General features: G+C 38.0%; 1 protein-coding gene across 13 annotated transcripts in view; it reads left to right on the forward strand.

Annotated features, from left to right (window-relative positions):
- Window positions 1-295: 295 nt before the first annotated feature.
- The window catches only part of LOC111571302 (mitogen-activated protein kinase kinase kinase kinase 3), a 60,465-nt gene continuing 43,526 nt past the window's right edge, over window positions 296-17,234 (forward strand). For all 13 annotated transcript variants that reach the window (XM_055018296.1, XM_055018298.1, XM_055018297.1 and 10 more), the window contains exon 1: window positions 296-524. In XM_055018296.1, the coding sequence (XP_054874271.1) occupies window positions 426-524 (99 nt within the window). In that variant the 5' untranslated portion in view covers window positions 296-425. The remainder of the gene's footprint in view (window positions 525-17,234) is intronic.

Below are 17,234 nucleotides of genomic sequence, written 5' to 3' on the forward strand. Positions count from 1 at the left end.
GTATAATTGTGTTCGTCATAAATAAAGGTCTTGAATCTTGAATCTTGGGTCCAATTGTGGAATCACTGCAGGTTTTTGCTCATAAACAGTTGCGTTTTTCTGTGATCCTTTTAACTTTTAGCTTCACAAATAAACAAAATGACAAATGTTATTATTTTTCAGATGAATTTAGTTTAATCACAACACGTACTCTAAATAAAAACAGCTCTTCATTCAGCAGCTCCATCTCCCTCCTCAGACTCCATGGAGAGGCTACGCCATGATGTCCACTGCGCATGCTCAATGCGCAGTGGAAGCCATGTTGGAGCTACAGTGGATTCGGGCTGGGATTTTCTGACGCCGTATGTTTTTCTTAAATTATCTGGTTTCTAACGCCGTTGGGGTTCGTCAACCGTGCGCTACCGGCGCCGTAATCGGCCGTGGAAATGATGAACTCCAGTGTCGACCTGTCCCGGAGGAATCCGCAGGAGGATTTCGAGCTGATCCAGAGGATAGGAAGCGGCACATACGGAGATGTTTACAAGGTAAGACTGCAGTGAGGCAAGCAGCGGCGTGTTTCCATTCTCGGACACGAAGTCGTAAGACGCCAAAAACACAAATTTATGGAGTTTTTCCTCATGTTCGTGTTATCACAATAGCAGAAAATTATATGTAGCTGCCATTAAGTCATTTCTGATGTACAGTTGCTTCCATGTTTCTGTTTTGATGTTTACTGGTGCAGTATTTAATCTGCTTCTCTGGCATATGATTCCATTATCGGACACAGAGCCGAGGTTGCACTTGGCTGATGGCTTCTGGCTGTTATTGTTTTTGGCCTTTCTCCTCCATTGTTTGCTGACACTGTGGACATCCTGGTTCGCCTTATGGAAATGGATTTTAGTCGCTAAAATGCTCGTTTGGGGCGAAATAATCATAGCTAACAATAAAAGCGACTGTAAAGCGTTTGTCGGGCGCCTACGTTAAATTTGATTTTGTCGAGCAGAAATTACATTTACTTTGTTGTCTTCCTAACAATGAGCGAATACTATGAATGCGTGCCTGTTTACACGCTTTGGCCTGTGGTCGTCGTGTGAATATTGTGATAAATAGCTGCGGTTTCATGTCAAAGATTGATTGAGACGTGTCCGATAATAGACGTTTAGCCGCTAACCGTCCGACAACGACCGCGGTTAACCGGATAGCGTCCCGAAGCTAACCAGGCGTTTAGCTGCTTCTCAGGGAACACAGCGACAAAATGTCAACAAGCAGGGGTTTAATACCTTTATAGTAAGCAGAGACGACCTAATAGTTTTACAATTAGTCGCAATATTGCAGATTTTTTGGCAAAATTTAGGTAAAAGCATTTCCGTTTAGCTCCGACGGAGACTGACAGCTGCCTGCCTGGAGAAACACTCCGGCTAAAGCGAGCTACAACAACAACACGAATATTAGCACATTTTGCTGCTATTATCCACCTTTTAACACCTTTAATAAGCAGTCACGGTTGTTGAAGAACTAGGGTGTACATTTATATGCTTAAATGTGATATAGGTGGCGTTATAGCTGCTTTTTTGGTCCCACATTTTGCCAAGGCCCAGCGCTAGGAGCAGACAGCCTGGATCCAAACTGAAGGCAGTTCCTGAACTGCAGCCCATCGAGGATCATAATGTTTATTATATGCAGCATTGAGCACCTGCAGTTATAATCACATACCTCCATTTGGTAAAATGCAACGTAGAAACAAATCCAGGCAGTCAGATCTCATGCAAAATTTATAGTATGGCAGAAAACTGAAGTGAAACTGCAGAAATATGAAAGCAAACCGCATCATGCAGGACGAGATGGCTGCAATCCACAGCTGAGCACCACAACCAACAGATGCACACTTAAATCACTGTAGTTTTTAATTCTTGAGGATTTTTGCCACATACCTGGTTGATTTGCACGACAGCCCCCTACAGTATAACAGTCAAGTTATGCAAGTAAACACATGGACTCTGTTGGTTCTGTAGTTGTTTGCGTAGCAGGCGCTCTGTTGTGGAATTTAATTTAAGTGCTATGTGAAGGAGAGGCTTCTGGCTGACTGGAGATTCATTAAATACTTTAATAGGGCTAGATGATGTTTGGTTAACCTCCAGGCTCTTTATGGCAACTGCAGGAATCCTAAAAAGTAGAGATGTGAAGCATTTTTTGGGTTGCATAGCTTCCATTAATGTCAAAAGCGCTCCAGTGTATGTCATTATTTCTTTCTCTTTTTTGGTGTGTGTTTTGCATGCAGCTAATCTTGTTTCTAATTCAAGTTCAGTATCTTGCCGTGTTGCCGACAGATAGGTCCGACAGAATATGTTCAGCAGGCCGGCAGCTCGGGGCCAACTCGATTGCCAAACCTGTCACAAACAGTGTACCGCTGATTAATGTGCACTGCTGTGCCTTTTAAAAACAATTATAACTGGGAAAAACATTCCACTATTCAACGTCTGGCCTCAGATTTTGACCAAAATTAGTTAACAAATGACGTAAGACTTGTCCTAAGTGACATACATCACAAAAATAGACATAATTAAAGTTATATTTCTTTGATTATGTATTTTACAATAATGTAAATACCTGGAATCAACTTGTTTGCAAGGTGTTACCAATACTGGAACAAGTGGACGTTTTAATTACTTTCTATCCTCATTTCTTCGCTGCTCAGTGGAAACAGAACAATAATGAAGGAAAGTATGAGACAAAATGATACAAAGCATAAGAAACAATAATTAAAGTAACAAAAATTGTACAAAAATGACTCAAAAACTGTTCAAAAATGACTCAAACTGTCCAGAAATGACTCAAACTGTCCAGAAATGACTCAAAAAATGTCCAAAAAGACTCAAAAAATGTCCAAAAAGACTCAAAAACTGTACCAAATGACTCAAAACTGTACCAAATGACACAGAAACTGTACAAAATGACCAAAAAAAAAAACTATGCAAAATGACTCAAAAACTGTACAAAAGGACTTTATGAAAAAAATGCTAAAAACCAAGTTGGTGATTGTATATTTATCCATTGATATGGCTAATTTAGTGTAAAAACTGTGAAATTAGAGTGCAGCTGATGCTCTAGTTCGTGTTAACAGCGAAGGTTTACTACAGGATGGCGCTCAGACCTGAAACCTCTGGATTAAAGGATGTGCTTGTGAGCACCGCAGCTCTTGGTAAACCTCATCGATGCCTATATTTGGTTCTACCACTGTGTGAAAAAGTGTGGCTTGGATAGGAATGTTTGAGCAGGAAACAAAGCATGAACTCTGCTAGCTTGTTTTCTCCTCCGTTTGTAGCCGGGCCTCCCTGTCTGTATCTGTTAGAAACCGGAGGAGGAGGGTCGGCCAATAGCGGGACGGGCCTTCTGACCTCCAGATCACACGTTTAGTGAGCTTGTAGGGGTATCTCTGATTATTCCTAAGGGAGGAACTTGTCATTTTTAAGCTGCCAATATTACATGCTGATAGGTAATGTCAATAAACTGGGTCATTTCATGCCAAAATTCATGCCAAGGATTCCAGTATTTCCCTCAGGACCAGGATTAGAGTCCTGGGAGTTAAACACGTCTCCATTTATGCTCAGACTAATGAAATTCTTGAGTTACCCCTAAAGGGAAGGTGAGGCAGGTTATTACAGATAACCGTGAGGCTGTCTAGTTCAAAGGGACAATGCAGCAACATCTTCAGTGTGTCACACATTGAATTACATCATTCAGTTTGATTAATAATGCCAATTACAATATTCCTGAAATAGCCAACTGTACAAACTGGGCACTTCTCCTCGTTCAGTCCAATGTAAATAACATCAGCATGACACGTGATTTACTGTTCCTAACACAAATCATTATCCATGTGTCGATACTGGAAGAAAGCCACCTCGCTCCCTCTGTATTAGAGGGGACAGCGTTCAGTATCTCTTCACTGCTCTGTGGAAACAGAACAATAATGAAAGACGTATGAGATGAAATGACACAAAGCAGAAGAAACGCTAATTTAGTTCGCAAAAACTGTGGAAAAATGACTCAAACACTGTTCAAAATGACTGAAAAACTGTCCAAAAATGACCCCAACACTGTCCAAAATGACTCAAAACTGCACAAATGACTCTGTATTAAAGGGGACAACATTAAGTGATTTTTTATTTTTTTTTTAAACCTACATGATCCTGTTTTCTCACCTTCTGTGGCTTGAAATGCCTTCGGAAAGCAACAGTTTAATTCGATTTCAACCTCCACCTTCAGAATTCCAGTAACATGATGGTGCTAAACTGCACATGGCATGCTTCTGTTTACCAGTAGGACCACCGTATGATGCCTCAAACCAAAGATAAACCAAACAGAACGCATATATATTTGACATCGATGAGCCCGGCTTTCTCCCACCGATGTTCAAGATACCATTTGTATTGATTTGTCACTTTAATGTGGGCAGATTGGAGAAGCATCTACGCTTTCCTTTCACGGTCCCGCTTCAAAACAGATTAGATAAATGCCAGTATCATCTAAATACGTTGCTCTGAACCCACAAAACCCCGCTCCAGATGCCCTCTCTCTGGAAGACCAGTATTTTCCAGTAAACAAGATGACTTGTGTTGTTGTAGATCCGCTTGTTTTCTTGCGGCGACGCTGCTTGTGGCTTCAGAATTGAGGTGGCAAAAGGACAGGCATCGGCCTTCGCTGGCATACAGATCAGTTAATCAATTTCAGTAGCAATGTGTGCTTTAGAAACATGCCAGCCGTCTGGGTATTTTTGGACTTCAAGTAAGGGGCAAGCAATGCTCTTATGGACAGTTTAGCACCATTTACAGCAGGAGTGTCAAACTCCTCTTAGTTCAGGTTCCACATTCAGCCCAGTTTGATCTCCAGTGGGCCGGACCAGGAAAATCTCAGCATAATAACCTATAAATAACCACAAATGTACCTTTGTCCTTTATTTTAGTGCAAAAAAAGTCCATATTTTACAAAACATTATGAATAAACTGAAATTTGTTCAGAAAAATAAATTCAGTTTCAGCAACCTTCAGCCTCAGTTTATCATTTCCACACTACAACTTCCAGATCACAGAGTGTCTACAAAGGAACACAACATTTAGTCACAGCTATCTGAAACTGAGTGATATAGTGTTTTACTTTTAAAAGCGAGAAACAAAATGACAAACGACATGAAACAAAACAAAAAAGGACAAAAAACTTGACAGAAAAAGTTACAAAGCAACAAAAAATTACGCAAATGACACACGAAGCAAAAAACGACACAAGCGTGAAACAAGACAACAAAAATGATACACAAAACAATGAATAAAGCAAAATGAGAAAAATGAGACAAAAAACAGAAGCGGACAAAAAAGAAACAAAAAACGACAAACGACAAAAATGTGAGGCAAACAATAAAGGTCAGACAAAAAAACGACAAAAATGAGATGCAAAATGACAAAAGAGCAATGAGCAATATAATTAGAAAGTGACAGAGAAATGTACGAACAACAAAATTTAGACAAAAAAGCGAGAAACAAAACAACTAAAAGATAGATTATCAACACAAGCGAGAGAAAAAGGATGCACAAAACAATGAATAAAGTAACACACAAAACAACAAAAACATGAGACAAACGACAAAAGTCAGACAAAAAACAACAAAAAACAGACAAAATATTACAAAAATGAGACACAAAATGACAGAAACGAGACACTAAACAAGAAAAGAACAATGAACAATCTAGTATTCTACTTTATGATCAAAACAACTTGTCATGATCTAGAAATTATTTTAAATTTATAGTTTTACAAATTTACAATCTGGAATTTTTACACTTTGAGGGCCAGATTGGACTCTCTGGAGGGTTGCTTTTGGCCCGCTGGCCGCGTGTTGGACACCCCTGGTTTACACTGAAATATCCGGTTATTTGTGGCATTAATCGAGCTAGTATGGTAAAACAATGAGCCTTTTCCAGTTTCCTGAATGTGCGTTGAAGTTTAACCTCTTCCACATGAAACAAGTGTGATGGTGGGTTTTCCTGGCTTTGATGCTGCGTGTCCTGCCATAAAAGCAACACAAGCGTGAAGTCTATAGCTAAGTGGACGTCTATTCACTCGCTCCTTATGTATATAACACGGCTAATGTCCTTAGCAGTTACAGACGTGGTGACGGTAATGATTTCTTCTTGGTCGGACCTCGGTGTGTGTGGCACAGCTGGGCAGCCGTGGTCCAGGAATGCAGGAATCCTTACTTCCTCCGTGTATGCCGTTGTGTTTGTCCTATTGTTTCGCAAGGAAGACGTTGGAGCAAAGAGCTGCAGTGCAACACACACACACACACACACACACACACACACACACACACACACACACACACACACAAAATAAGGTGATTGTATCATCACATACATCGACACACAGATGGACAAAGAGTCACAATTAAAGCCGCCGGCCCGCAACCATCCTGTTTTTGTCACTGTTCCAGTTGTTTGGTCACTGAAGTGGACACACAAACCCTAGTCTGTATACACAAAAAGCTCTAAAGCAGGAGAGTCAAACTCATCTCACTTCAGGTTCCACATTCAGCCCAGTTTGATCTTCAGTGACCAGTAAAATCACAGCATAATAACCTAGAAACAACTCCAAATGTTTCCTTTGTTTTAGTGCAAAAAAGTACATTCTGAAAGTGTTCACATTTAAGGAATCATCTTTTTACAAAACATCATGAACAACCTGAAATTTCTGAAGAAAAATAAATTCAATTTCAGCAACATTCAGTCTCAGTTTATCATTTCCACATTACAACTTCCAGATAACAGAGTGTCTACAAAGGAACACAACATTTAGTCATCTGGAACTGAACCATAGAGGATTTTACTTTATGATCAAAATGACAAAAGTCAGACAAACAGACAAAAACAACAAAAGCAAGACAAAATATTACTGAAAATGAGACACAAAACAAGAAAAGAACAATGAACAATCCAGTATTTTACTTTATGATCAAAACAACTTGTCATGGTCTAGAAATTATTTTCAATTTATAGTTTTACTAATTTACAATCTGCAGTTAATGTCTGGAGGACCGCTTTTGGCCCGTGGGCCTCATGTTGGACACCCCTGGTCTAACCAAACATTTATTAACCAAAAAATTGACCAGTCCATCTGGAGGTAACAGTCCTGCTCAAAAACAACATATTTTAACAATATTTAAAATAAAATAATCTGCACCAGGGATATATATCCATCCAAAACGATGATTTTGTAGGTTTGCCTTTGGGAGATTTTGGCTGGGAAAAAAATTAGCTCGAAAACTTTACTGTCTAGTAAAGCTTATTAATCAAAACTATAAAACAAAGTACAATCAATTATGAACAATTAAACAATTAAAGTGTAGTAACATGCTGCTTTGTGTTTATTCTTGCATCCTTGTAGAGCAAAATAATTGACTAGGAACACATAGAAAAGTCCATATCAACAGGTGACAGTAGCTTTGTTTTCATAGTGGCCTTTAATGAGCTTTAATGTCTTCTGGTTTAAAAGAAGAATCAGTTCTGGTGACTGACAGCAGCAGAGCTAAACCTGCTGAGTGGAGCTTTCTGGTTGAAATCCAGCGACTCTGAGCTGTAAATATGTTTGTTTGTCGGGGAGGGCCTCAGACATCCTCACCTGTCACACCACTATGTCTTTTGTGTTGCAGAGAAGCGTCATACCAGGAAGTGTCTGCACCGTAGATGCTTTATTAGTCATTAAGTATATAATACAAGGAGCAGAACAAGCTACATGATTGTGTTTTGACCTTCATTAACATGGTTTAACTGCCCTATAAATAACCGGACACACCCTTACTCCAGATACTGTGAACCACGCTGGCATGGGCATTTATTTACACTTCACAAAACAATGAATGAAGCAAAACACAAAGTGACAAAAATAAGACAAAAAACACAAACGAGACAAAAAGAAAACACAAAATGACAAAAACGAGAAACAAATCGACAAATCAGTCAAAAAAAAACTATAAAAACAGGACAAAATATTTCAAAAATGAGACAAAAACGACAAAAGAACAATGAACAATCTAGTGTTTTACTTTGCGATCAAAACAACTTGTCATGGTCTAGAAAATATTTTTAATTTATACTTTTACTAATTTACAATCTGCAGTTAATGTCTTCTCTGGAATTTTTACACTTTGAGGGCCGGATTGGACCCTCTGGAGGGCCGCTTTTGGCCCACGGGCTGCATGTCGGACACCCCTGATTTACACAGTTAAAAGGCTCTGAGCTGGACACTGACATGTTGATTTTGACATGAAATATTTCACATTAGACTCTTCTGTAAAACACAGAAGATAAAGTTTAAACAAGACATTAATTCTGAAGTCCTAATTTATCCATCAAAGTAGATCTACACTGAAAATATTCATGCAGGAAGGCGATGCTATGCCTTCATTTTAAGGCCTGAACATTTTGTATTTCTTGACAGCATTAATAAAGAAAGCAGCCTTGATAGCGTGCTGCCTGAATGCACAGTCACTGTGCTATTTTTACCGGTACATCTGGTTCTGTCCGCTGCCACCACGCTGTCATTAACTACTGAGCAACTCTGCAAGTTATCAATACGCCGCTGCAGCAGAGGCTCAGGGACAAATTCCTGCACGGTACAAGAGTCGCACTCTACAGTCGGACTACATTTTTAAACTGTCACCAGAGAGGGCTTCAGGAGCCCCGCTTTGCTTTAGAGCAGAGGTGTCCAACATGCGGCCCGTGGGCCAAAAGTGGTCCTCCAGAGGGTCCAATCCGGCCCTCAAAGTGTAAAAATTCCAGAGAAGACATTAACTGCAGATTGTAAATTAGTAAAACTATAAATTTAAAATAATTTCTAGACCATGACAAGTTGTTTGGATCATAAAATGAAATACTAGGTTGTTCATTTGTTGTTTTGTATCTCATTTTGTGTTGATAGTCTATTTTTTTGTTGTTTTGTTTCTCGATTTTGTCATTTTTTGTCTAATTTTTGTCATTCGTCCATTTTTTGTCACTTTCTAACTTTTTTGTCAAATTTTTTGTCTCTTTTTTTGTTTTGTCTCATATCGTTTGTCTCCTTTTTGTCGTTTTTTGTCTCATTTTTGTAATACTTTGTCTTGTTTTGTTGTTTTTTGTCTTTTTTTTTGTCATTTTGATCATAAAGTAAAATCCTCTATGGTTCAGTTCCAGATGACTAAATGTTGTGTTCCTTTGTAGACACTGTGATCTGGAAGTTGTAATGTGGAAATGATAAACTGAGGCTGAATGTTGCTGAACATAAATCTATTTTTCTTCAGAAATTTCAGGTTGTTTATGATGTTTTGTAAAAAGATAATTCCTTAAATGTGAACATTTTCACAATGTGCTTTCTTGCACTTAAACTCAGGAAATATTTGTAGTTATTTCTAGGTTATTATGCTGTGATTTTACTGGTCTGGATCACTTGAGGTCTAATTGGGCTGAATGTGGAACCTGAACTGAGATGAGTTTGACACTCCTGGGTTAGATAATGGCTGATGTTACTTTAATAGGTAGTAAAAACCTTTGTTTTCTCAACTTTACTGCTGTGTCTAACTTACATGGTATTTATTGAACGATTGCTCTGAGTTGGGGTCAAACTAATCGACACCTCATCAGTGAATCTACTGGATTTTGTGAAAACAGATCCTCAAACACAAGCGTAAACTTTGCCAGCAGAAGTTTGTTTATCACATCTCAACCCGCATGACGGATCATCTAGAAACAGCTGACTTGTCTGAACTTGTCCATCTTCTGTTCCTCAACAGTTCTTATACTGGGATCAGGGGAATATTTCAGTATAAAATAGCTGGGTTAAAATGATTAATAAGCTGCAACAACTAGATTTTGTGTTGATTTAGCCATCATTTAGACTACTAAGGCTAGCAGATAGAGTGTTCTCAGGGCAGATTTCTTTTTTCCCCTGTGACCAATCGATTCGTTGAGGAGATTTCCTTCAGTTGATTGTTTTTGAGCACCTTGGCGATCGAACACCACTCTGCAGCTGGACTTGTTCGGTAAATCTCAACACCGTTGTAGCAGAAGTGCCAAATCCTATTTTGAGATTGTGTGCTTATGTGATGGAGCTAGAGGTCCTGAAAACCTGCCTCAGGCTAAATATTTGTTTGATTCGCACCAAATGCATCAAGTGTCATTGTGAGAACTTTTTCAATTCAATTCAATTCAATTTTATTTATATAGCGCCAATTACCATCAAATTGTCTCAAGATGCTTTACAGAACCCAGATGCTATGCCTGAATGAAGGAAGGAAGGAGGCAGGAAAGTTTGTGTGTTTATCTGGATTATTCTAAAACTTGTCATGGGAGAAATGATAGTTTCTGACTCCTCTAAAACGACAGCTACATACATGAAGCGTACATACGTTCCTATCGATGCGTTCTGCTTGGGTGGGTCGGGGTAGGAGCAGTGTGTGAAGTGTGTGGTATGTGGCTTCACAGGCCGACACCAAATCCTAATGCGAAGGGAGTGCCAGCTATTTACATCCCATAAAACATCCAGTGTGATTATAATTGTTTCAGTTTTTCATTTTTGAAACGCCAAGAATTTTCTTGGCTTGTTTGACATAATTTCAAACCAGTAGAGTGATGAGGTACAGCAGCGATGTTACGCCTCACTAATTGTTCTTTAATTTCACTGAGAGTTGAATTGGAAGCAAATGCCGTTATATTGTTATTGACTGAGGCCATTGGTTGCTTTAGAAGAACAGATTAAATAACTCCTCTGGGTGGATTAGTTTGCAGGGTATGGAGAAAGAGCCTCGACTGCTTAAAGGAAAAGTTAGTTTTCTAATTTGAAGCAGTTCTGAGAGGTTCTGGATCATTCTGTGTGTGCATTTTTGGGTGTTTTGCATGAGTGAGTGGGTTTTTTGTTCAAAGACAGGTGTGGTAATTAAACACGCACTGCTGCATTCAGCTTTCACCTCACCTGTTCCCCTCCTGGGGGCTCCTTCCTTTGTGTCTCCTGAAGCATGGAGTTCAGACTGAGCCGTCTGAGAAAACCAGTGTGGAGCTGCACCTTCACAATTCTGACGAAGAAAACTGTATCCCTCTCGATTAATAAACTATCTGTCTATCGTTCTATCGTTCCATCATTCTATCTATGGTTCTGTCTTTCTATTTAAATATAGTTGTAATACTAACTAAAACTACCAGTCGTATACATCAGTCGTCATCCTCCACTTGTAGCTAATTATGAGATGACAGCATTAAACAGATTCTTTGCTCTGAGAGGGACTGGGGCAGTGTGCTCACTGGGTTATGAAACATGCAAGTTGCTAAAGTCAGTCTGTGGACAAAATCCTGTTTCCAAATGTTTCAAACGTGACAGAAAGGCTTTTGTTTTCAGCTTGGCGTTAATATATTTTGAGAATATTCATAAGTGTAAGAAGTTAAGATCTTGTCACATGACAGAAATAATATGTTAATGCCTGTTGGTGTTGCTCTGTAATGTCAGTTAGCGAGTGGGAAAAAAAGCAGAAATACTCGTTAAGTCCGTCTTAATGCATTGATTATCTTAAAGGTCAGAGAAGCATGTTGAGGATCGGGAAGACACCTCAAATCTCTCAGAGAAATCTCGTCAGGGGGAGTCAATAGCTAACTGCTAAATGTGTTAGCGCCCCGGGCTAGGCTCTGGTTCTGCTGCACTGCTCTGACAGTGAAATGTGGCTGTTTGTAAGCTTGAATAGGAGTTAGAAAATGTAATTTAGATTGATGATAGGATGATAAGTGAGTGTGATATTGTGAACATGACAGGTGGTTCAGCTGGATAATGTAGAACAATATGAGAGCAGAGAAAGTGGCAAGAAGAAGGATTATTGTGCTTTTTTAAAACAACACTGAGAAGATAAAACCAGACTGTCTGCCATTTTTGCATGAATTTTTTATCATAATATTTGTCTATCTGGAGGCCCCGGCTGACTCCCATCTCCAGTAGATAAGCAGAGAGTGAGTTTGTGAAGCCGTGAACATGAACCTGTGGCCTGAGGTGACTATCTGCAGCTAAGAGGACCACCGCTGGCCTGGTATGACCTCTGACTTTATGTAAGTTAACCATCAGAGTTAACCCCTCTAGATGACCATCACACAGGATTAACTGGGAGTAGCGTGTCCTGTCAGAGCTGAAGTAGAGGTGCAGTAATCGAGAGTGATATGAAATACCCAACTGATCCTCCACTGGGCTGGCCATATGCTGTGTTTCTGACACACACATGCGCACACACATGTCCTAAAAGAGCTGCTAATGCTGGACGTCAGCTGAGTTTCCACCATATTAATCCACTTATGATTGCTATTCGCAACCTGCATGAATTTGGGGCACCTCCTGAACTAAATAGTAAAAGTACAGTGAAAATACAGTTAAAATATAGTAAAATACAGTAAAAAATATAGTAAAAATGCAGAAAAAATACAGTAAAAATATAGTAAAATACAATAAAATAAAAATATCAAAAAATATAGTAAAAATACAGTAAAATTATTTAAAAATACAGTTAAAAAATAGTAGAAATACAGCAAATTATAGAAAAAGTACAGTAGAAATGCAGTAAAAATATAGTAGAAAAACAGTTAAAAGTATAGTGAAAATACAGTAAAAATATAGTAAAGTACTGTAAAAATGTAGTAAAAATATAATAAAAATACAGTAAGCATATAATAAAAATACAGTAAAAATGCAGTAAAAAGTGTGTAAAATATTGGTAAATTACCATAAAAATATAGAAAAAATACAGTAAAAATATAGTACAAATGCAGTAAAATATAGTCAAGATACAGTAAAAAATGTCATAAAACATAGTAAAAAAAATACAGTGAAAAATAGTAAAAAAAATATAGCAAAAATACAGTTAAAATGCAATAAAAATGTCGAAAAAAATATTATAAATGCAGTAAAAATATAATAAAAATTGTAAAAATATAATAAAAGTATTGTTAAAATACAATAAAAATATAGTAAAAATACTGCAAAAACTCGTAAAAATACACTAAAAATATACACTACTGTTCAAAAGTTTTCTAATCATCAATGAGCCTTTCAACACCATTAGCTAACACAATGTAGCATTAGAACACAGGAGTGATGGTTGCTGGAAATGTTCCTCTGTACCCCTATGGAGATATTCAATTAAAAATCATCTGTTTCCAGCTACAATAGTCATTTACCACATTAACCATGTCTACACTGGATTTATCATTCATTTAATGTTATCTGCATTGAAAAAGAACTGCTATTCTTTTATTAAGGACATTTCTAAGTGACCCCAAGCTTTTGAACGGTAGAGTGAGTAGTAGTGCAACTAGGGACTATTTTCATTGTCATATAATCTGTCAGTTGTTGTGTTACATAATCAATTAGTTGTTTAGTCTATAAAATGTCAGAAAATGGTGAGAAATCAGTTGTTCCAGAACAACATATGAAGAAATTCCTCATTGTTTCTATTCGCACAACTGACTATATTCCTGTTAGCAAAGTGGATAAAGTCTGACATTAGTTAACATATTTAAAAATTCCAATTACTATTGAAAATGAGCACACATTAAATGTTTTTTTATTGTAGTAGTGGTGTCAATCTGAACAGCCTAAAAATTTATTTTTACCTATTTGCATTTGCATTCTTCAGAATAATATTATCAGCTATCATATATTTATCTGCCACAAGATTTTGTCTGCCCTAAAACTAAATATTGGCATGTCTCTAGGAACAAATACTGTTAAGAATCAGATGTCGGCTCACTGTTTGCTCATATCGACTACTTAAAAACTTCTTCTCAAATGGGACAGTTTCTATTTCAAGTTTTTTTAAGTTCCAGCACAACTGAGACGACTTTAACAACTGTGGCTTTCTTTGTTAACTGTAAAAAGATACTTGTAGTCCATAAATATGGTTTAAGAAAACACATTATTTTGGTGTTGATGCTGAAACTTGTTCTGCTGACGGTGTCACTGTATATGACTAAAGTAAGTCCTATTTGTCATCATTAGCTGTTGGTAGACATTTTTTAACTGTTAGGTTTGGAGATCTCACCCGGATTACATCAAAATGAGTAGATTCTCCAACTTTTTAAATATAAAACAGCTTTGTATTCAACATTTGTTTTTTCTGGATTTGGGAGGTCATGTATTCAGTCATTGCGCCGTCTCTGAGTGGATTTTTCTGGAATGCCTGGGGGTGATAGTTTGCCCTCCTAAATTGGCAGTTTCACTTTTACATTTAGAAATAGGTTGTCCGTGCATCACACAAGAACGAAGTAAGTGACGGACCGGAGCGTTGTCTGACTGACACTGATTTGAGTTTGATTTCTTCCAGTTATCACGGACCATCTGCCCAGTGATTTTATTTGTGGTCGAGGGCTTTTTACTGCTGTAGTTTGGAGAGCGATGATCAAACCTTCAGCCCCTCGATTCAGTCAGTGAAACGGAGTCGGCCGAGTGTTTTTGAGCGATATGAGTCATCTGTGGTCTGTCTGCTGACTGAAGAAGCTCTGTCTCTGCCCTCCACTCTGCTTCTGTGTCCTTCTTTACATCTCTTTGTCCTTCCACCCTCCCACTGCTTTTGTTTTGGTGTGGGTTAGCCTCCGTCGACTCCTCCGCCTCTCTTCTTCTTCACTTGATTTTGTTCTTCAGCTGAGGAAACTCCTCTGGTTAGACAAAATTAAAATGACAGTTTTTCATATGCAATGGTGCAGTTGTTTTTTTTCCTGTGGTTATCCTTGAGTTTTATTTTGTCTCCTCATCGCTGGTGTGTGTCTGCAGTGCACTTGTGTGGGCAGCACTCCAATGTACACTTTTTCTTTTTTCTTAAATCCATGGGGGCTGTCACTGCTCACGCTGACTAGGCAGTCTTTCCAGAACATTATGTAAAAGAGACAGAATATTTGACCTAAAATGCTGTCATTTTGACGCTCTTTATGACAGAATATTGTTCCTGGATTTCATTTTCACGTCTCCAATACCAGAGGCTTGATGGATGTACTCATGACAGAAAGTTTACCCTCCAATCTGTGACCACTTCCCAGCAAAGTGACCAAACTGGAATGCAAACTCTCTGGTTTTTCCCCTCTAATGTTGGATAAATATGCTTTGGAGACGGCAGCCAGAATCAGGGTGGATGTGGGTGTTCTCTCTTTTATCTAGACTGGAAATAGTGAAACTGTAGAATTGGAAAATACAGAAAAATCCATTGTGTTAGAGCAGGGGTGTCCAACATGCGGCCCACAGGCCTAAAGCGGCCCTCCAGAGGGTCCAGTCCGGCCCTCAAAGTGTAAAAATTATAGAAAAGACATTAACTGTAAATTTGTAAAGCTATACATTTAAAATTACTTGTCTGACTTTTGTCATTTGTCTCATGTTTTTGTTGTTTTGTGCTTCCTTTTTGTCTCGCTTGTGTTAATCTACTTTTTTGTTGTTTTGTTTGTCGCTTTTGTCATTTTTGGTCTTGTTTGTGTCATTTGTGTGATTTTTTTTTGTCTCGTTTTAGTCATTTGTCCATTTTTTTTGTCTCTTTGTAACTTTTTTGTCTAACTTTTTGTCTGTTTCGTCTCATTTGTCTCATTTTTTTTGTCATTTTGTGTCTCGTTTTGTCATTTTGCGTCTGATTTTTTGTTATATTTTGTCCTGTTTTTGGTGGGTTTTTTGTCTTTTTTTTGTCTGACTTTTGTCGTTTTGATCCTAAAGTAAAATACTATATCGTTTAGTTCCAGATGACTAAATGTTTTGTACCTTTTGTTGACACTCTGTGATCTGGAAGTTGTAATGTGTAAATGATAATCTGAGGCATAATATTATTAAAATTGAATTTATTTTTCTTAATAAACTTCAGGTTTTCCATAATGTTTTGCAAAAAAATAGTTCCTTAAATGTGAACATTTTCAGAATGAACATTTTTGCACTAAAACAAATAAAAAATGTGGAGTTGTGGTGATTTATAGGTTGTTCTGCTGTGATTTTACTGGTCACTGGTGATCAGATTGGGCTGAATGTGGAACCTGAACTAAGATGAGTTTGGCACCGTTGTGTTACAGATATGGTTGTTCTCTTTCTGGTCGTTCGTGCTGTGGAAACTCTTTTTGTCTCTCGTGTTGAAAGTCGGTTAACTTCTCCTTCTCACTTGGTCTCTCTCTCATACTTCTGCAGTGTCACAGCCAGTCGCACTTCTGCACATTCTCGGCCAGAGTAAAGCAAGCACTTCATGTCTGCTCTGAAAAGCCATCTTTTATTCATGTATGTTTCATTTATAATTCCTCTCCTGCCCCTCCCACCAGCACTGCAGCTAAATGTAAACACGGATCACTATTTATAGAAAAATCAGCCTCTGTATCCCACAAATCCCCCCTGCTGTCTGCGAAACTTTTCAGGAATACAGGAAAAACTGTTTGAATTTCCTGATGAAGCCCATACATTCCTCGTCCACCCACCACTTCCCATTCTGTATTTTAATGTGATGTGCGAGACTTATGAATGGATTCTGGTGTTTTGGTTTTGTAAAACTGGCTTCAGAAAATCTGGTATGGACATTCGATTTGATGCAAGGGTGTCCAACATATGGCCCGTGGGCCAAAAGCGACCCTCCAGAGGGTCTAATCCGGCCCTCAAAGTGTAAAAATTCCAGAGGAGACATTAACTGCAGATTGTAAATTAGTAAAACTATAAATTTAAAATAATTTCTAGACCATGACAAGTTGATTCAATCATAAAGTAAAATACTAGATTGCTCATTGTTCTTTTGTCATTTTGTGTAATATTTTGTTGTTTTTTTCTGACTTTTGTTGTTTGTCTTGTTTTTATCGTTTTGTGTTTCCTTTTTGTCTCACTTCTTGTTTTGTGTCTTATTTTTGTCATTTTGTGTTTTGCTTTGTCCATTTTTTGTCACTTTGCAACTTTTTTGTCTGTTTTTTTTGTTTTGTTTCAGGTTGTTGTTCTCATTTTTGTCATTTTGTGTCTCAATTTTTTGATATTTTGTCTTGTTTTTGTTGGGGTTTTTTGTCTGACTTTTGTCTTTTGTCGCATGTTTTTACCGTTTTGTGTTTCTTTTTTGTCTCGCTTGTGTTTTTAGTCTCATTTTTGTCATTTTGTGTCTCATTTTTTGATATTTTGTCCTGTTTTTATTGTTTTTTGTCCTTTTTCGTCAGACTTTGGTCGTTTTGATCATAAAGTAAATACTATATCATTCAGTTCCAGATAGCTGTGACTAA

This window comes from Amphiprion ocellaris, chromosome 16, assembly GCF_022539595.1.
Source record: "Amphiprion ocellaris isolate individual 3 ecotype Okinawa chromosome 16, ASM2253959v1, whole genome shotgun sequence".
Lineage (NCBI taxonomy): Eukaryota > Metazoa > Chordata > Actinopteri > Pomacentridae > Amphiprion > Amphiprion ocellaris.